At 39.6% G+C, this 21,871-nt stretch overlaps 1 protein-coding gene across 1 annotated transcript in view; it reads right to left on the bottom strand.

The window, feature by feature from the left end:
* Window positions 1-738: 738 nt before the first annotated feature.
* FARSB (phenylalanyl-tRNA synthetase subunit beta) overlaps window positions 739-21,871 on the bottom strand; it is a 35,314-nt gene continuing 14,181 nt past the window's right edge. The window contains exons 15-17 of the mRNA XM_030227208.2: window positions 21,018-21,135; window positions 15,675-15,827; window positions 739-1,011 (exon numbers count right to left, since the gene is read on the bottom strand). Of these exons, the coding sequence (XP_030083068.1) occupies window positions 860-1,011; window positions 15,675-15,827; window positions 21,018-21,135 (423 nt within the window). The 3' untranslated portion in view covers window positions 739-859. The remainder of the gene's footprint in view (window positions 1,012-15,674; window positions 15,828-21,017; window positions 21,136-21,871) is intronic.

Raw genomic sequence — 21,871 nt, 5'->3', positions numbered from 1 at the left:
ATGGTCCTGCTGCACAGCTGGGGTCCAGAAAGCCCTGGTGGGGCTGGGAGTGAAGAGGGCCCACGCTCACTTCTGCAGACAAACATGCCAGCCTCAGGCAGACAAAGGCTTTGATAGTTCTCTGCTACTCATGCAAAACACCACTGGCATATGCTCTTAAATGCACTTCCCCATTTGGTTTGGAGCTTCAAAAACCGCTAGGCTGACATCAACAATGAAAAAAATTTAATTCCACCCCCTCCCCTTTCTGAATTTATAATGATAAAGGACCAACAGTTATGTCTGGAGCAGGGAAGCAGATATTACACACATCTTGCTTACAAAATAGCTCTGGTTTTCATGAAACAAGTTTATTTTCCTCCCCCAGCCATTGATGAGCACATGACAACCGTATAGAATAAAAGCTCAACTCCTTAGTTCTGCTCACATTCACTCAACATTTGCTCTAATCAATTATCTTATTTCATGCACTAAGAAAAGAATGAGATTCCTGTTATGCAGCCATAATCAGTTACAGTATGAAGCTGTGTCTGTGGAACATTTCTGATTTTGAAGACTAATCATGTGCTCTGCCATTACATTTCTCTTGTAAAACCCTGGGCTTTGACCCAACTTGTTTCTTCCCCCCTGCCCTTTGAAAACATTGAGGGCACAGCCTAGTCCGAGATCCCACATTCCTTCCCTGCAGAAGCCAGCCAGATTGCACTGCACAGAACACATTTACTCAGGGAGACAGGATCTGTTTTTTCTGGTTTATTGGAACATAAAAGCATAAGAGGATGTCCTCTGGGAGGCAGACGAAAGAGGAGAGGGTGCTGTATGTGACAGTGGACGGCTGTCGCAGATGAAAGTCACGTCTTCACACAAAGGGCTCAATATTGATCTCTAGCACAGAGCAAGGCATGGTGAGCTCAAACTTGGTGATAACATCAGGGTGTACCACTCCAAGCTTCCCAATGCTTTGACCTTTGGCAAAGACCTCAGCACAGCGACCAGGAAAGAAAGCAGTGCCTGGAAAGAAAGTGAGAGAAAAATCAATATTTCTTTGGGCCGGAGGAGTCAATTGGCATTTAACGTGCAGAACAAAGCTCTCAGTATTAAATGGTTCTCTGTGCTGAGATGCTCAGAAGGGGCTCTCACATTCTTGCATTAAGAGTTGACATGATTGATAGAGAATGAGAAAACACTGAGTTAAAAATAAAATGTAAAGCCCAAAGCGTGGGCATTTTTCACACTCAATTGTTTTGACTAAGTTCCTCCTGCAATAGAAATTAGCACAGTTGAGTCAGAGGGCTACTGAAATGAAGAACTTTTGCAGCCTTTAGGCTATTTAACCTATGAATGTCTCCCACCTTAGTCTGTTTAAAGAAATAAAGCTTGCTGTCATCTAAAGGGTAAGTAGGCATGTCATCCTTGTTTGCCTATCACATAATTAAAAACAACCTGCATTCCTCATCTGGGGAAGAACTTTTTAAGCAGTTTTCTATACACCATAAAAATGTGAAACAATGAACACTCAAAGAAAGCCAGAGATCATCTTCCTCTTACTTCCAACCAGGTCCCAATTTTCAAGTGTTACATGGAAGCTTTTTCCTAAAAAAGTAGCTGGATTTGCCATGAAGAACTTGGAGCAGCTGTGCAGACCTTTTCATGGAAAGACTTTCCTACCTGGGAACTTCCCTGTGTTCAGGGAAGAACACAGGGAAGACAAGTCTGACTTGTCTGTTCTTCTGAGCTTCCCTGTGTGTGGTGGCTCTACCAGCACTATGTTCAAGCTTATCTATTGCAACTAAACTTGCATTTTTTTGGCCTCTGTCCTGAGGTGAGTGGCATTTTTATCTGACAGCCCTTCTAAAGACAAACCCAAACCAGCCCAGCCAGCTGTGTGGAAGCAAGGCACAGTGTGTGGGACATCCTGTGAGCAGTGCAGCAGGCAATGCTGGGACATCAAGGGGAAGGAGAGAGAATGAAACAAGGCCACTGAATCCCACAGGTTCTGAATCCTCAGAAAGCTCCTCCACCCTGTTTTTAATGCTGCTGCCTTCAGTGTCCTCTGCAAAAGGATCACAAGAATTTCCTGACAGAAACTTACTGGTTGCACCAAATGCTACTTAAAGTTCAGGATCAGCCCAGGACATTTTACTGTGTGTACAAGGAGCTACTTAAAAAGGCAATAATGTCCAAATGAACCTCAAACCTCAGGAACATTTTCATGATCCTCTGATCACTAGTGGTCAAGCTCAGAGATATTCTCTGTTAGCTCCCCTGTGGAAATAATTCATTTAAGAAGTGTCTCCTATGAGGTTTGCAGTTGTAACTTGCAGCTACAAGAACCGCAATTAGATCTTTTTCTTGCCTGAGTTGCTGCAAGTGCAAATTAACTTCAATGTCCACTTCAATTTTGGCCACCTTGTGAAATCTGACCACAGTAGTAAATGACCACAGTAACATTGCTTAAAGGCTGTTTTAAAAATATCCAGAAGCAGAATCTTTCAAATTATCCAGTTCCAGTCTTAGCTACAAGCACAAACCAACTACTTACACTGGATGTACAATAGTGAAATTACCTCAGCCTGGATGCTACTGGCACATGACTCCAGCCAAAGAGACACTTGCCACTGCCAGGCTGCACTTTTCAAAACAAGATGAAACAAATTTAGAAAAGAGTCAAATGTCACACATACAGATCACTCTGCAGATTGGGGGTGAAAACATAACCTAAAAATAAAGTTGCCTTTTACTTAGTGGTAAAGGCTCTCCTGTTTGTAAATAAAGATGGTATTGTACCAAAGATGTGAGCAGCACACAGAGACTTTCTTTTAGACACTTTGACTGTAAGCTTGAACTGGCACAAGAGCAAGAGCCAAGCAGAAGTTCATAATGTTGGTGTGGCACCCCTCTATAAATCTACAGGGAAAAAAGAGCTTTGACAGTAGGGTCAGTTAAAAAGCTGTGAGTCTGACTTGTCTGTTCTTCTGAGCTTCCTTTTGTGTAGTCTTGGGAAAGTTATTTTATCTTCTTGCACATCTAGACACAGCTATGTCATGAGACTTCATTGTTTTTAAACTTCTTGTAGATATCTGATGGGGTCTAAAATAATACTGTACTCAATCAATCAAACAAGGGCAGTTTCCCAGATCTGTGCCACTTCCCATTGTGTGAAACAATGCTGTTTTCATACACAACAAATCCTCTGCTATCCATCACCAGTTGTTGGTCTCCTAGTCCCAGTGAGTTCCAAATGTGCTGCTCCAGGCTATGGGTTAGACACTGAGCAGAATTTTCCATCTCATGCAGCAACTGATGCTGGACCATGATGTTACTTTTCTTTGCACTTCCTTGCAGCTAAGAGGGAAATATATAATTAATACCAAGGGGGAACATTTAGGTCCCCAAAGTGCAGGAAATGGGACCTTCAAACAACGTCTCAATTTCTAGTTAAGCTGACCCTGAAATGCTGGCAGCTTCACAGGGCAGTCACCAGTGTGCCCCATGCTCTGCAGACATGGCAATTGCAGGGCACAATTCTGTGGCTGGAAAAGATCAGACAAAAAGCAAATAAAAATGAAAGAACCTGTTAAAAACTTTAGAGCCCCCATCTGTCCAGCCAACACATGGCTCTTGCACCAAAGAAACATGAGCTGAGAAACAGGTTTACAGAGAGTTTATGAACTCTGGTTCATAATGGAACCATTATTATGGTAATTGGCTGCACTACAGAATGCTTCAAAGTATATTCCTGCCTGCCAAAAGGGCCTCCAGACTGCATCCCTCAGGGGGGATCTAAAGCCTTCCTCATCTTAGTGACTCTTCCTTTGACCACACAGGTGGTTAGGGAAGGAGGTTGGCTCATGCATTGGACTGGGTGGTGTTGCTCCATGTGCCTCTGCCATGGAATCAGAATTTGGAGGAAATGTAAACTCTAGGTTCAAAAATTCAGACATTGAAAGGGAAGCAAAGTAGGAAAAAAATATCTCAGAAGAAACATGAAAAACCTGAGCAGGAAGGGGGTAAGAGAAACAACCATTTGCAGCTGGGGGAGAGTTTTGATTGAGGGACCAACCACAAGTATAAAAGGAGACCTGAGCTAAAGGAACTTGCTGTGCTGGGGCAAGGTATAAGCTGCAGGATGACCTGAGAAACCCATGGAGCAGGGCAGCAAACCAGGAGGGTCATCAAAATAAGCAGGAAACAAATGTAAGGACTCTTTTCATCCTAATTTGTGTGTTTCAGGTATTATCAAGTAAATAGCAATGGTGGTTAGGATTTCTAACAAAGCTTCTGTTATGGACTGGGCAGTGTTATGTGACTGCAACTCTTGAAGTGAAGTAGAAGCTTCAGAGTGAGAGTCAAGGCTGTATGAAAGATGTGCTGAAGCTACTTGCACACATGGGAAATCAGCAAAAAGTACACACACTGTTACTTTCTTTGTGTAAGTCACACCAGAAGCTGAAGCCCAGTGCTCTAAAGCTTCAGTAAAGCCTTCATGCCTAAAGGAGTCTTTCCAGCAGCACTGGCAGCTGTGAGCTGCAGCTTGTCAGCAGGAGTTCACCACAGTTTGTCCTACTGTCTATGCAGTATCATCCAAGAACACCATGGTTATGAGGAGCATGGTCTTCCCCAAGAAGCTGTCCCTGGTCAGAGAGGCACAAAAGCACACCTGGAGGCCCCACTCTGAGCAGGAGTGTTAGGAAGGGATTGTGTTTGCTGCTGGGGCAATTATCCTGACAGGCTGCTCTTGTGGGTCCAGCTGGTTGGTTGTACCATCAACTACACTGAAAGTCAAAATTCATTTAAAAATTGTAGTTACTGTAACTTCTGGTTTAAGGGCAACAGATTTATCCCTCTTGACATAGTAAATCCTTTCTGCTCTGCACACAAATAAACTTCACCTTGAAATCTAGTCAGAGATTGTATTGTCCTTGCTGACAGAAACCCAGACCATGCCAGAGGAAGCCTGAAGGTCTAGCAGTAGAAATCCACCTCTTAATATGTCAGGTGTGTAAGTGGTAGTTAGGAGAAGGAGTGGGGTGAAATCCAATACACCTTCCTAAAGAAGGGATGCCAAAGCCAGCCCTGCCTTGTGCTGACACTCTACACGCAAGGCAAAGACAAAAGCTGCTTCTCGTGGCTGCAAGTAAGAATTTAATTTCTAATGTTCAGTGATGTAGAAGTAATACCTTTAATTAAAGCTTCTGTAGCATGTCCTCAAAATCTGTAATTGCCTTTCTGTATTCAGGCAACAGGGCCACTTTGATTGCTTTGGGGTAATTCTTTGGCCAATAATCCAACAGAGCATGTAGTCTTTAGCACATTTTCTGGCTAATTGACCCTCAAAGAGCTCTGAGTTCCCTGCACTCTTTGTTGTCAAACACCTTGCACAGTTTCTTTTCTCTACCTTACTCTCCCTTCCTTTCAAGAAGAAATAGATTAAAGTTGTATTATAGGCCTGCAGTTGCACTAAGCCTTCAAACCCACTTGTTTGTTCCTGTAATTTGAAGGAACTCTGGAGGCTGAAGCTTAAGGAGGTAACAGAGCAGAGCTTATCTGGCCTCAGTGGCCTTTGATCTTCATTCTCCTCCCTTAGTGGCTCTAGGTGCCCTTTCACTACCTCACCCCAGCTCACCTGGGGAAGTATTTTGCCTGTGCTACACTGGATGGAGTTTAGTTTTGTGAGGTTAGATGATGGTTTAGAATCAAGTTCTTCACACTTTTGACTGATTTCCTTCTTTTGGTAGAAAATGCAAATCAAATGCAGAGTCAGGGAGCACTACCAGCCCAGGCAGTGTGTGAAAAGACAGCCCCCTCTTTCTGCCCACATCCACAGCACAGAAATGCTCCCAGAACCTTATGCAAACCAACAACCTCAGAATTACATCTTGTCATGGAATGATTTACCTTCAGCTAATTCTTAAAATCACAGACACCTCAAATCTTCCATGATCTTTGGAACAAACTGAGAGACCAATTGTTCTCATAAGTTGCATGTTGCCAGCATCTCTTCTCCCTGGTATTCTCAAGCCCAGAAAAACCATGCTTTGGGATCAGTGGGATATTTGTCAGCTTTAGTCTCTTGATTTGTAAATCCTGACTAAAGCTGTGCCAGAACAACTGCCATTTCCCCAGATCACACCTAACTGTAGTGACACACCAGGAAATTCAAATTAGTACAATTAAATTTAAGGCATGTGCCTTAATTACCCCTCTCAAGAAAATAATTAACACTTGACAAAAATCACAGAATCAGGATCTGTGTGACGTGAATGAATGTCCTTGTCTAAAGGGCATCTTTCATTCTGATCTCTTCCTCTGTTTTTCCAGAAGCCTCCTCATACAGGGCAGAGCAGAAGAGGGTAAAGTGACAATCAATTATTTACCTGGACTGCTACACTGGATATCCAAAAATAGAATATTTGAGTCCTTGTGCAGACAGTAAGGCTGGGAAGATGGAGAATCATCTCCAGATCTGCAGTGGTCAGTCAGTAAATCATCTTCTCCTATTACAACTAAGTCAATGGCTGAGTTCCTATTAATTTGTATTTCAGGGAGGGTGTGAGGAAAAGAACTCTTCTATCTCATCAGAACCCTCATATACAACCCTATAAGCTGGATTTGTTTTTCATTCTTGCTGTGGAGCGTCCCAGGAGCTTTAACAGAGGTTGTTTGGTGTTGCTGGATGTCAGAAAGTGGTTCAAGAATGCAGTAGGTTTGAGGCACCTCTTTATTCACCTGTGTTAGCCTCAGACACTTAAAATTATCTGGGTAAAATCACTGTGTTCCTGCCTTTCCTAATGGAAGGTAATACTTGGGTGGATGCTGAGGCTCAGGAATGCAATTATTTGGGGTTCTCTTATTAAATGCTGCTTGCAGGAAAAAAAAAAAAAAGTAGGAAAGCTAAAAAGAAATCTATAAAATTCAATGTATTTCTCTGGAAATCAGTATTTGTGTATAAAGCTCAAAAACTTGCCTTTGTGGGACAGCTGTGAGAAACAGCAACTCTCCAGTGAAGTTTAGTTGCTTTGCAGAGTTACTATTACACAGCTGATCTTTGCTCCTAGGCTGGTTTATCTGATTTATCCAGATTTATCTGAAACATTATACTTTGTCTAAAAGTCACAAACCTAAGCTGATATTATGTCACAGCTATTTTGTCTATAAAACTAAGGAATTCCTAATCCCAAGTAAAGCCACCTTTTTTTTAAAAGAAATCTTGCAATTTCACTTGAGCTAGAGAACACAAAGCTTTGAATATTAAAAAAAATAATTTATTTGTGTTCTATGAGTGGTCTTATCACTTTTTGGATATCTAAAGGAATAATTCATCCTTGCAAACAACAGAATCTGTTAGGAACCAGGAAACAATAAACCATATGCTTTCTGGCAGGGGGTATAACATCCCCTGTATGTGCACAGCAAGGCAGCAGGTTTTAGCTTGTTAGGCTCTGCTTTCATACAGGCACTAGAGAATAACAAGAACCAGCACTAAGCCAGGCTGCAAGTCTACTTTAGTGTGTCACATTTGGTTTGCATGTTGTTTAATCACTCCTGTCCTAGACCAAGCTGCCCTCCTCTCCCAGTGACTTGTCTGAGGTAAGCAGGAGGCACCTCATGTTCTGCTTTCCCAGCTCCCCCATTTCATGCCTTTCAGAAAACAACCTGATAAACTGGCAGGGAATGATACATCATTGAGCAATGAATCTCAGCAGTCACTGTCACTGTTCATCACTGTTTTAGCAGCTAAGGCTTCTGTTGCAAAGCAACCTCTTGAGGCTGGAGCTCAGTGGCTCCAGCAGGAGCAGAAATGCCTGAGCTGAGGGTGAGCTCAGCATCTCTCTGTGTATCTGTTCTTTCCTAGCACATGCACCATGAGCAAAGACCAAGTCAGTTCCTCCACCATGGGCAACAGGTATCCTTGAAGCCTGCATTCACACTGATCTAAACATCTGAGGCAGTATCTTGCAAATTCATGTTTAAAATGTTACTGCAGAATTAAAAAGGGAAAAAAAGGAAGATTCAATTTGAAGTACCACCCCTCTGCCTTTATATCAAAGTTGAAAAATCACACCAGGCTGGAGAACTGCTAAACTGTAAAGTATAAAATTGACATGCTCACATTTGTTGGCATTAATATCAGTATGGTAGTGAAAATGCAAGCAGATACAGCACAGCAGGCTGAGCAGATGAGAATAGAATTGAAAGATGGAGCTGGAGGGATGGGGAGATGTAGCATTTCTTCAGAGAAGCCAGAACTTCACCCTGAGCTGGGCTATTGCTGCAATTTCTGCTACTGCTTTGGATGAATAATTTCTTTTATAAAGAAGGCTTTGCAATATTGAAAATATAGTTGATGATTAAGAAATAATTTTCTATTTAATAATGTTAAAAATTGGAAAAAGGAAATTAAAAAAGGAAATTACCTAAATCTATAATTATACAATGCAAAGCTGTGCCAGACATTTAAAATTCTTGATGCAAGGAAGACTTTTAAGACTTGTTATGATGTGTGATTAAAAAAGATAGTTGCCTCTGGGGGGCAAAACCAAAGGAATTAAACTCTGAAGAGGCCACTCCAGTAAAGGAAGAAGCAGAAGAGCAAAGAGTTGCCAGGGAGAAGACACTGACATCTTGAGCTCAAGGAACACAAATATCAGTGATTCAGATGAATCTGATTGGCAAAAACTGATAGAAAATGAAAACCCTGAACTGTCAGGAGAAATGCTACTAGTCCCTGGAGCATGCCTAACCTGTCAGAATAAAATGCAATTTTATTCTGAAGAAAAATATTGTAATCTTTAATAGTTAATGTTTGCAAAAAGAGGCACAGCTTGACAGTAGAAGATAGCTTCTGTCTCTTTCCAAACTCACTTGACACCTTTCCTCACAGTGTTTTTGCAGTTGCCATCGATTTTTTTCCCCTCCCACTACAGGACACATAGTTCTAAATGAGGCAATTAGAAGGAGATTCTCTTCTAAAATAACCTTCTGGATTTGAGAAACTAATACTTTCTTTGTTCTCTAATTGAATTTCTTTCCTTTCATATGTGGGGAAAAAAAAGTGTCAAACATAATTTGGTGATGAAAGTTTAAAAGACAAAGAAGTCTAAGCCTGTCAAACCTTTTATTATCCCATGCTGTGCTAAAATAATGTACTTTAACTCACACACCTTTTTGGGCAAAAGGGTTGATACTTGAAGGGTACTGAGAAGGAACATTCAAGAAGTTTAGAGAATAGCTGAAGTGACCACAGGAATGGAAAAAGCCCTTTTCAAGCTCATCTCTGAGAGCCTCTTTTTCATACTAAAACCCAACAGTATAACACAAAGCTAAAGAAATGAAACCAATTTCTAAAATCAAACTCTGGGTTTTGCCTCAAATTTTGTGCTGCTTGAGCTACCAGCATCACTTCCAACAGAAGACACCTCTGAGGTGTCCAGTGCCAGAGTGTGCTGCCAAAGTTTGATAAATCAGATTTATCTGGAGATCCTCCAAATTCTGTAGACTCTCACTTTGGCTACATCAATAATATAAGCAACCCTCCTGTTCCACATCTTTCCAGGGTATCTTCTTGGGTATGAATGCAGTGAAAATCAAATTTGAGGCATTAACACCAGAGTGGGAAGATGCTTGATAGAACAGAAATAAGCTTGGCACAAATTTATAGGGATTTAGTTCCTATAAACCTGAAGACCTGTATTACAGAAAGGAGAGATAAGAGATAAAAGACAATTAAAGGGACATAAAGCAAGCAGCCACACCCACTTTATTAGACAATTTAATGCAATTTTGAGTTGTTGGAACTGTCATTCTTCTAACATGTAACTAAGTTCCCTTGATGCTACAGAAAAATCTGTTCAAGAGAAAGGGATGAGAAATTAATTGGATCTTAAAGTAGTGGCCAACACTGGAAAAGCAACAAGAACTAGTGACAAACATCCAAGTTTGTGAGACAATTTATAATTAAGCCATTTTAATGATCACTGCTGGCACTTCTGAAACCTCTTGCAGAATTAAGGTGATACATTTTAAACTACTAAAATCAGTCAGGTTTAAAAAAAAAAGGCACCTGTTCCTACCTCCCACTGTAAGTTCATTAAGCTGTCTGGGAGGTAGGGAGGGGAATAAACAGAGAAACAGTGGAAGATCTTCAAGAACAATTTATTTGATAAATGAGTACTAGCAGTTTCATAATAAAAAAGAACTTTTTTTTTTGTCCAAAACCCTATCCATATTTAGTGCTGAAATGAATGTGGTCAAAAATCAGAAAGTTCCTCAGAGACAAAAATGAGAGAAATAATTTGCACTTCAGAGAATGTGATTAATAACAGTGGTTGAAATTCATCAAGGAACTGAAAAAAAATTAGGAAAGATTAATTACTGGCTGCAGCAAAGACGGCATGTAAAAAAGAATTAAAGCTATTGGAAACAAATTGGAGGTAGGTACTTTCATTTACTAACAAGACTGGCTAAAGATACAGAAGTGTAATAAGTTTTTAATAAATGTTTCTTTTGACCTGAGGTGGGGGGGACGTATTATTGAGAAGAGAAAGGTGTTGTCCAGTCCACTGACAAAATGAAGAATATGTCTGGTTACATTTACATCTACCAGGATGTTTCTAAAACACCAGGAGTCTCAGGCATCAGAATTGCAGTGCAAATCTCAGAGCAGATATCCTGCCTGCTCCTTTAACTTGGAGTTCCAATACTGCAAATTCAGCAGTACTGAAAAATGTTAATGTGCTGCCAGTATTCCAAGGTGGATGATCTAAGTTGATCCTTGGTGTTAAAAAAAATTGCGGGGTAGTGGTAAAAGTGAAACTAGCAGGAGTGGCATACAGTGAATTACTAGCTGATGTGTTTAATTAAGAGTGGATGTTTTCAAACAAATGTGATTATCTACAAACTTGTAATTTGAAACACCATGCACCTGTAAGAATGCCAGTTAAGTGGACTAAGAATTGTCTGATACCTCCCAGTATGTCAGAAATTATATTTGGAGGCCTGATAAAATTGGCACATTTCCTTTAGTTATCTGTGAGTAAATAGATAATTATTGACATTTGTGACCAATGCAGAGGCTGCCAAGACAGGCAGCTGAAAGGCCAGGATTGCCATTAAGAGCAATCAAGCTACAATTTCTTAAAATAAGGCAGGTATTAATAATGCCAAGCTCAATATAGGCAGTAAATATCTGCATATAGTTCAGTCTCCCATTTTGAGCTGATCACTAGAGATAGATGCTGCAGTTCAATTCCATACCTCTAACTTGGAATTAGTCCCAGACTTCCCTCCTCTTGTCTTGTGAATTGAGGTTCATGGTGTAAATCATCTTTTAAAGTTGTTTATTGTGTAATTATTACTATAAAAGCCAATGTTTATTGATGTTCTTAGTTATGGAGTTAACTATTACACCTCTAATTTCACAGCTGAACCTTACCAAATGGGAAGCTATTACTATGATTTACTGTGGAATTAAAATTTTCTACACTTCACCACACCTTTCATTTAATTAAATAAGGGCAGTAAAAAGAAGGGAGTGCAACTTCTTCTGGTGGCTTTTTGGGAATTTTTTTGGGTTTTTTTAGGATTTTTTTTGGTTTTTTTTTTAAGACAGCTGTCAGTTACTGAATGAAGCAGTATTTATTATGCACACATTTCACATTGAACACAAATAGGCTGACTTCCCAGCTTTGCTAAGCTGATCATTACCTTAAAAGAATGGATAGCATGAATATTTGGTAAAAAAATATAATAAATTCAAGAGGTAGCTGAAATCCCTGAGAATCAGTACTGTAGAAAAAGGAAGCTCATGTCACAAGCTGATGCTCTTTAGGTGTTTATTTTTGAGATTGCTATTTCAGTTGTGTCAGGGAGGACAGTGGGGCAGACAGGGGAGGAGTAGCCATGTGCAGATTCCCTGTAACTTTTTCTGTGAACCTGTCAAGCTGTTTCATTTTGATAAAATAGGGATATCATCTTCCCTTTTCAAACAGTTTGTGCTCAGTTAAACTCCATGTGCCAAGCATGAAGACTCCTGAAAGGTACTGCCAAACCAGGGGTTTCTTCCTTAAATAAGGGACTCTTAAATGTTACATTAGGAGTGAAGATAATTACACCTTCCCCTTCACACCCCTCCTTTGAAGGCTCTGATATATAATCCACTGTCAGGATTTCCTAAGCCCTTCTTTATTCTTTTCAGCCTAAGTGAGGCTTTACTTTGGACCCAAACCCCATGATTAGCATCACCTCCTGTGATTGTTGTCCTGATCTCTGGAAGAAAATTGTCACCTCACATGGTCATGCAAAAGCACAAGATCACTAAAACGTTGCAGAAAACACTGAAGAAAACTTGGAATTAAGAATATCTTCCAATTAATAATGCCTCTAGTTCAAGGGAACTAAAACCAATGAAACTAAACTAAAAATGAAATCATTTTATGAAATTACCTGAAAACACATAACTAAATTTGTTGTCTCTTCTACCTGTATTTTTATATTTTAAAAATTATTTACCTTCTCATCATACACATCCATACTAATATTTACATTTTATTAATGGTATGGAATGGTTACATCTCAATATTTTTTTTTATTATGGAGCACATACAAGTTTGAGGATTGATCATATTTTTTCCATCGTTATTTGATTATGGATGCCTATGCCATAAAGCAAAGATAAAAACCAGAATGCTTTTCTAGGCCAGTAGGATTCACTGTCAAAAATTTAATTCTGTGCATTTTAAAGCAATGGGGAACATTTCAGACTTCTGTCTTTAAAACTTTAATTTTGTATGTTCAGTGGCAATAAGAAGGTTCCATTAGTAACTTTTAAGAAAGTGGAAAGCATTGAATGTCAAATGTATGATGAAATCCCCAAATTCAGTCAGTCAAAAGCCTCTTCCTTAAGGCTGCTGTAAGCAGCTCTTCTCCATTTATTACCTAGCTCAGATTACACCAAAGCACAGTGCAAAGGCCAGGGGAACATCACAATTTCACCCATATTTTCTAGCATCTGTACTTTTTTCCCAGGTGTTGCTAGAGAGGCAAAACCACTCTGACCTTGAGGTCAAATCTCAGGGCACTGAGGTGTTGGCAGAACAGAAGGAGCTCAAATGACCATCACTGCACATATGGACCAGGCAGAACCCCAGCACAGGCATTTCAGTTTCCAGAGGGAATTTGGAAAAGTGTCAAATATGTGTCCAACACGTCTCTATCTGTTCTCTGCTGCTCATTTAAAGCTAGATTTTATTCCCTGTATTGTTTTTCAATAATCAGTGGAACTATTTTCATCAGCTACACAAGGAGTAAAAACAACTGGCCTAAACCCTACCTTTACACTGTGTTGCTTACTGCTCTCAAGCTTTGTTTAAGATTATGGACAGAGACAATGCCTCTAAATCTCTGTAAATCAGAGCCCTAGGATAAATCCATTTCTCACTGTACAAATTTGTAATTTGGCACAGGCAATAAAACAGCTTGGGGCAGATGCCTCTAAAAATCTGCTGTGTGTAATGTCCTGATTTCAAACCTCTGAAGTAACTGGCACTGCCCTTATGAATTATTTCAGTATCCTGAGGTCTCTTTAAGATGCTACAGGGTATCTTTGTTTCACTGAGCAGTTACCTACTCCATCACCTGCTGGCATCTCCCTCACACATGCTTAATTGACAAATTGTGAAGCAACTTTAAAAAAACCAAAAATAACAAACAAATAAGCAAACCAACCACTAAAAAACCAAAACAAAATTCTCCAAGTTACTCTGACTTTCAACCATCTCTGCAGTGAAGGTCTCAAGCTAAGTTGGTGCAGTGACACTGCATTTGCTATGGCACCAGAGTATCAGCCATCTGCATTGATAGCAAGGTTAAATTCCAATGTCAAGACAACTGCAAGGAATCCATGTGCCATCCCAGGAGAGTTTCTGAATCACTGGTGAAACAGAAAGTAGTAGATGCTTGCTTTTTTTTTTTTTTTAAACAAAAGCCACAAACTGCTTGTAATATATTGCACATGACAGGGCATAATCCACCCTCTGCACTAAATGTGTCGTGGAGTAATGTCATGGGAATGCAGGGATTTTGAGTGAGCATTGCAAATCTCACAGCATCAGGGATACTGAGCAGCACTAATTTCTAGAAATAACTTCTTTCCTGTGTTAGGATTATTTTTGAGGCCTTTTTCCAGTTTCTTGAAATCAGCTGTCATGTTGCAACACAGACTATAAAACACTTACAAATATTTTTCAGTACTGAAGTCAACTCTTGGTATGTCTATTCAAAAACCAGCTACAGAAGAGTTTGGAATAGGAATAGAACATTTCAGTTTGACTTCAATGGCAGCTGAGTACCCAACTCCCAAAGGCTCTTCCTACCTCCCCACTACCACACCCCCCCTTCCAAACAACAGGCTTTCCTATTACATGATAGAATTAGAACCAGAAGTATAATTGTATTAAACATTCTTCTGGTCAACCTGGGCATCCTGTTAACAATATTCTAACAAGTCCTCTGAGAGTCTACCTGAAAATACTGAGCAAAACAGTACTTTCTCAAAAAAAGCAAGGGAAAAAAGCATCAATATGTCTGACACAAGTGTGCACAGGAGTGCCAGAAGACCACTTAGCTCAAATGTTCTGTTTGGCCTCTTGGCAGCACACTGCAGAACAGGGAGACACCTACCAAACTTTCATTAAAGTTCTATGAACAGCAGAGTTGGGTCAGGCTGCCAGGGCCCCTGTGTCAGTGCCACTGTTCCAGGAAGTGCAGAATGGAGGCACTTCTTCAAGCTGAGTCAGTTTGAGTCAGTGTCTCCTCTCTCTGAACAGCACTGCATGACAGGTAAATAGAATCACAGCTGCCCTCCCTGCAGCCGTGCTTTTCTAGTCTGTATTTTCTACACTGTTATTTTAGGTAGCAGAATAGATGAGTTGCTGGTGCTGCTCTCTTCCATCAACCTGTATTCTTGCAATGAAGGAATCAGGTCAGCCTGTTTGCTTTCTCTCTTACATGTACAGGCACATACACAGAGGAGATTCTGCATTTAAGGATGTTATTTTTAATTCATGTGCAGCTCACCCTGTGTGGAGAAGGAAGAGGGCTGTTATACAACTATCTAAGCAGCAGGGTCAGTCCCTAAGACAGCAGCTCTTTGAATCAAAGATATATAAGGCATATGTCTTCACATGAATGTATAAATAAAAGGTACCTATAAAAAATCCCCTATAGATAAAGCTAGAAACCAAAAGATAAAGTGTAAGAAGTTGCCTTTTCCAGGCTGCTAGCCAAGGAGAATACAGTGGGTGTCTGGCATGTTCATCAGTTCAGTGAATTCCTATTTACCCTATTGCCATCAGCAGATTATATCATTATAAACAGCCCATGAAGCTCAGGGCATATGCTGTATTATAAATTCCCTTAAGAAGCTGTGAACTCACAAACTACATTAAGCTACTCAGGGCAGCTCACAGAAAGACAGCAATCCCATTCTAGAATCAGTGAATGCAGACAGTGCCTTTTTACTATCATTCCATCATGCTGCAGTATGACAGCACATATAATGATATTAATCCTTAGTCTCTACTGCTGAGAAGAACCAAAAATTCTCCTCAGATTGTAGGGGAACATTTAAGTTCCACAGCAACCTCTGCTGTACGCTGTAGTTCTTTCTTCCTTACCTTCAGCTGCCTTGATGGTGTAGCCATTCTCTTCATTTGGTGGTACTTCTAGGACCTGCATGACTCTGTCCAGCAAACCATGGATGATCTCAAAGCCTGGGCTTTTGTTGTAATAAATAGCACATAAATGTCTGTAGTTTCTTGCCCCTACATCTGCAGAAGAAGGAAGCAATTATGTTACCTGGGAAACTTTATCACACTTCTAACTAACCTTGTCTTTTGTATCATTTTTCTTCTGCTGTCCTGTGAGGCATTTGTGGCTGAAAGGAGAAATAAGTATGTAAAATGGCTCCTATGACAGACTGCCATGTAGCCTGAGGAAATAATGGAATTTTTTTAACCGACTGGACTCTCACACTCAGACATGTAAAGAAATATTTAAAGAACCCTATGCCTTAAGCAGGAAAGAAGGTTGCAATGGCAAGTACCAAGGGTAAAGCTAAGGGTTAAATAAATTTATAATAGACAAGACAAAATGCAAATACCCAGCAGGCATGGAGAAGCTTGTAATACTGGTAGGAAAGCTAAATAGTTATAGAACTCAGCTGTAGAACAACTACCAGCACAAAACAACCAGCCCACAACCAGAAATGAGTGTAATAATGTTAGCATGGTGATCTGTGAAAAGATCTTAATTCACAGAGGTTCCCAAATCACACCTGATGCTTCCTGGGATCATCTTGGACATCCCTACAACCAAGTGATGATGAAAAATGTGCTGCACTGCACAAACCCAAGACAGTGACATAAGTATCTCCCACTTGGGACAATTCCTTAAGTCAAACCCCTGCCTTATGCCTTCTGGCATTATTGATTTCAGCAAAATATGTTCCCCTTTTTTAAAATTTTTAAAATGAGTATATAGAAGCATGTTGTTACACTTGTACCTTGAGGCTAACCCACTGCAATGCACACTGTCTGGGATTAGTGGGGCTTTTCAGGCTTTACTAATCATGGGTTTCAGCATTTGGACCAAGTCAACAGGAACCAAGCTCAAAAAAACAAGAAAAGGAATGGGTTTTTCCAGCAGCATACAGTTAAGCAGTGAAATATCTTCACCACAGATTTTTGTGGGTGCCAGGAGTTTGCACAGCTCTGAGGAGGCAGATGGAGTCCATAGCTGATAAATCCACTGCTTCCTACTACAAAGAACCACATCTATGCTGGGAAGTCCCTGAGCTGTTCCTGGCCCTAGAGCAGGGGAGCCCTCTGGCAGCATTACCCACTTCAGGAGCTCTCCTGCTTCTGCCCTGCCAAGCACTTCTAGCTGGAGTTACAGTCAGGGCATTAATCCACCACAGGAGAAATCAGAGATTAAATGAAATGTACATCTTGTTTATTTGCTCCAACTAAACATTTAGTGACAAAAAGTCTGTCAGGAACTAAACAGGGAAACATTTATCAAGTGACCAGAAATAGGTTAAAACACAGAAGCAGAGCCTAAACACAAGATGAAAGCTCAGCCTTTTTGAGGCAGAAATCATTCAAAACTTCTAGGGCAGCTACTCAGTACCACAGCTGCAAGTTCTCTCATCAGTCACTGAAAGCTGAACTTACTGTGGCAGTAAGTCTGCAATTTGTCACTCCATGTTTTTTTCCTGTCATTAGAATAATGTGCAGTGTTAAATAATGCTGGAGAATCCAATACTGAAGTTAGAATGGCAACACAGGAAAGGAAAGGCTACAGGGGGAAGATATCAATAAATGCAGTGTCTGGTTTTGGGTCTGAGCACTCTGGCTGCTCTCTCTGTGAGTCATGTGTGTCTTTGTTTCCCAGCTCTACTAAGATACCAACAAGTAATGCAGTCATAAATGGTCAACAATTTATTTTCATATTTTACTGAGCAACAGAATAGAAAAATATGATTTTTCCTTCCCTAAGACAGCATGTTCTTTGGACTAGCAGTTCAGTAGAATGGTTTTTTGGTTTTTTTGGGTTTTTTTTTTTTGTGAGTAATTATTGTAGCAGATTTTGTGACAACTGTGTGAATTTTAATTTCATTATGATTAAGATAGTCAATGGTGCCTTCAGACCAGAGTTCTTAACTAAACTTCAGAAATAAACATACACAATATTTTTTATACCTCATGTCTTCAATTTTAGGAATCTTTGGTAAAGGAAAGGTTGTTTTTTTTTTCAAGTGTTATAAAACTTATTCCTTTACAGAGCTCTTTCACAACAGAGGAAGTTCATTCACCACAAGTGATAGCAAGGAAAAAAGATACTGGGAATTGTAGGCAAAAGCTGGCAGATGTTAGAAATGCTTCAGTTCTTTATAAGTCACTTAAGAGCTCTCATGTCATGCCATGAAACATTTCTATTTTTCAAGTGAGCTTGCCAAGTATGTCAACCCAAATTATACTTAAATATATATATGTGTGTATATATTTCTGAGACTTCAAAGCACTTCCTGGGGATGCTGCTGAAAAACAATCCAAAGGATGGGCAGCTGCTTAGGAATATGTGAGCCAGAAGAGTGCAGAGGAAGATAAAGCAACGTTGTGCACTGTTCCCTTGAAAATTAGAGCTGCTTCAGAAAAATGACCTGGTGATCTGAAAAGGGACACCTGCTCGTGCAAACTTGTTTTTTAGCCTTCCAAACTATTTTCTGCAGAAAACCAACACTTCCAGACAGTTGGAAATATGCTTCAAAAGGTGGCAGCAGCTGTATTCACAGATGATGTAAATTGTGCCAAATGTGTGCTACCATAAGCTTGCCAGATTCTCCAAGATCATTGGTCAGAGATGATTTTCTAATGGATTAATTTCTTTTGTTGTGGTGAGAAAAAGGGTATTCTCTCTTAGGCCTGGTGGTAAAGGTGCTGATTTTTACCCAAAACTAGTGTACCCATCCTACAGAAGTGATTACCTAGTGCTACAAATTACCCACACAAATGCTGTGCAATATATTCAAAATCAGCACATTTCCTTCTGCCCTGAGAAAAACCACTTTTGCTCAGACGTGGTTCCATTTAGTTATATTAAATCTGTCACACATTTTGCTAATTTAATACATCAAAACATTGTCAGGTGAGTCTGAAGAGAAGTATGTTTAGTTCACCTTGGTAAGCACAAGTTCTGTGTACTTTATGAAAACCCAGAGTGTTTAAAAGCTGGTTCATTCACACATGGATCACTGTAAGATGCCATTTCAAATACAGTTAATGTCAGTACTCTTTTGACCCATACTTTTGAAATTATTAATTGGGAATTCTGCATGCCAAAATCATGAAATAATAAAATTAAATTAAGTCAGCCTGATGACATAAGCCTTGTGCAAGAAATCTCATTCCATATGTGAGAGGACAACCCCACATTTTCAATGTTTGCCTTTCTCCACCACCCCCCCACCTCCAAACTTTTTATTAGGCAAGTTTAATTTTGGAAGTCAATTTGGGGAAGACAGTAGTGATTCTAAACACGAGATTAAAACCCATTTCAGATACTGTTCACAGTCTGTAAGGGCTCAGTCCATGAGAGGGCTGCCCAAGAGCAGACAGCACAAAGCTGCTGTCTCAGAAGTCTTTGTCTGTTGCAATGATTCTCATCAAAATTAAGTACACCATAAAATCATTCTTTACAAAACTGTTAAGCAGCCATCTACATAAACGAAAGCTTTCAAGAGCTGCACTTGACAAACCTGAAATAAAATTAACAAATTAATTCATAAACTTTGTAATGCCAGAGTAAATGTGCTCCTTAGTCCAAGATAAGCAGCCCCACTCTTGGTTCTAAAGAATGCTGATGCTATTCTGCCATCTGTCCCACGTTTTTTACATTCTAGCTAACTGCATGCCCAACAAGGAACTAGCTGCACCACCAAACTGTCTGCATTTAATAAAAAAGAGCCTACATGGTTTGCTAAAACTCCTTGTTTTGCTTGGCAAGGCTCTTTTTTCCTTCAAAAAGGAAAAAAAGTAATCTACCAATTAAATTCATCACCAAAGCAATTTACTTGCCATTTTGTTTAGGCCTTATATAAAACTTTGGTTTGCAGATTTCAGATATTCTAAACACCACCAGTAAAATCTGAAAAGCGATAATGACACAACAGAATCATTGCTACCACTGAATTTAAAGTAAGGTCACCCTTATTACTGAGGCAAAACTTCATTCAATTCCTCCCAAAAGCTGTAGCTTGGGCATAATTTTTCTCTCAAAGTACCGTAGAGAAAGACATGAATCAGTAAAATTTAGGCAAATTTTTAACATTTAAAAATCCATTTTTACAGTTCATTTTATTGTGATGTACTTTTCCTGATAAAGGTAATTTGAAATTTTGATCATATACAGTGAAATCAGTGTAAAGAGGCCCCAAAACACAGGAGGGATTTCACTGAGACTTTTGGAAAGTGAACCAGCTGCTTTGCCTGTTTCACTTACAATAATTAGGCTACATGGTTAGGGCAGCCATGCTATCTTAGCATAGCTGGATGAAGTGGAAAGATAAGGACAATATTTTTATTAATGAGAGAGGAAATTTTATACTGTGCAGCTTTTAATTTATGGATACAGTTTTTTACACATTTTTCCATTCTCTGCCCTGTATCTCTGCTACCAATCTCATTCTTTATATCAGATATCAGCTTCTCAGAGAATAATTTGGGAGAACAAATACAAGCAATCCTGTTTAAAGATGATGGGAAAGGGATTCATGTTGAGACACACTGACCCCAAAATCTTCCTCTGAATAACTGCTCTCTGGGATAGAATCTGCCTATAAATAAAACCTGCTCTTCCCAGGCCTGAGACATTCTGCTTTCCAGCTGGCACAGCCCTGCACATGACTGAGACTGCAGTGGCCTAAGCAGGCTCCAGAACTGTAACAGCAGCATGCCTTTGGTATTTCTGCTTTCCAGGGTTTGTGCCACTTGCAAACACTACCAGCAGGTTCTCTCATGAGACACATCCCTGATAAGAATATCAATTACATTCCTGGTAAGAATATGAAAGAGCACTAGATTAAGAGCAAGAAAAACAGGCACATCAACACAAGCAATTTAGAGCAGATTATTTTTCAGTCTTGTGTTTATGCTTGCAGTTTTTCAGTATCTGTGACAGATTTTAAGGAATATTTAGATGCCTAAAAGCACTTGCAGTGTATCTCCTTGTACTTTTGAGAGAGCATTTAAAATGAACAATGTTTCCAGCCACTCTAAAGCCCAGCCTGTAAACCAAGCTCTTAAATCTTGTGTTGTGCACATTAATACAAATGTAGTATGGAATTACTATTATTATGGAAATGCCTGTTTTAAAGGAAATACAGATTTCCTTTCCTATTACCATTTGGTATGCAAATGTATTTCCATTATCAAAGATTCTGAGGAACCTTCTCTTCTTACCTGTATTAGGATCTTTTACTACAATGTCAGAAATCTCAAAGAGTTTGAGAGGCAAGGGCATCTTTCTGTTGGCAGCAATCGTTTTCAGCAGCCCAGGAAGGAGGGTTGTGCGTGCCACCTGCAGGACAAACAGAGATGCTGCAAGTCAAATACCTTCCAAAATATCTAGTTTTCTTTTTTTTTTTGTTTTGCCCATTCATAACAAGAATTTAAAAGTAGTCAAGTGCAAATACTGCACTTATCTCTTATGTTTAAGCAACTTTGATTTAGAATTTTTAAACATGGAAGTGTTCTCTCCATATGGTATATATTGCATTTTCTCAAAGAGTTTACATGTGAGCTTAAGAACTGGTACCATTTCACAGGTGGCTGAGTTGCAGTGCAGCATAGAAAGAAATACAGAAAGTGAAAATATTCCCATACATTTACTCTCACTTATACAAAAGGCAAATTCTAAGTTTGCTCTAGCTAAAATCAAATGATCTAGAAAGAAGTATTAAAATACTTCAAGAGCATCACAGAATTTAAAAAAAAATCAAACCAAGAGTATTAATGATCAATATTTAAAAAAAAACCAACCCAAATGTTTCCTACCCAAAGCTCAGGATGTTTAGAGATTGCCAAGTCTAATAGTTCCTTCTATGCTGAACAGGTTTTCTAGATAAGGGAGTTGATAAACCATCTGGGATTTTTCTGAATAAGACTGCTCAGTTTTGCCACATTCTGCCACACAGGGCATGGTACTTTGCTTTCTTGAAAAGCTGATAGTATTTCACACTCTTCTTCACACTGGAAGAGAGATTTCTCAGAGCAGTAACAGAAGATGACACGTCCAGCACATAAATATACACAAG

The sequence above is a fragment of the Serinus canaria genome, chromosome 9, assembly GCF_022539315.1.
Source record: "Serinus canaria isolate serCan28SL12 chromosome 9, serCan2020, whole genome shotgun sequence".
Classification (NCBI taxonomy): Eukaryota; Metazoa; Chordata; class Aves; order Passeriformes; family Fringillidae; genus Serinus; species Serinus canaria.
Note: the sequence above shows the minus strand (reverse complement) of the source record. Positions and strands in the feature narration are given on the sequence as shown.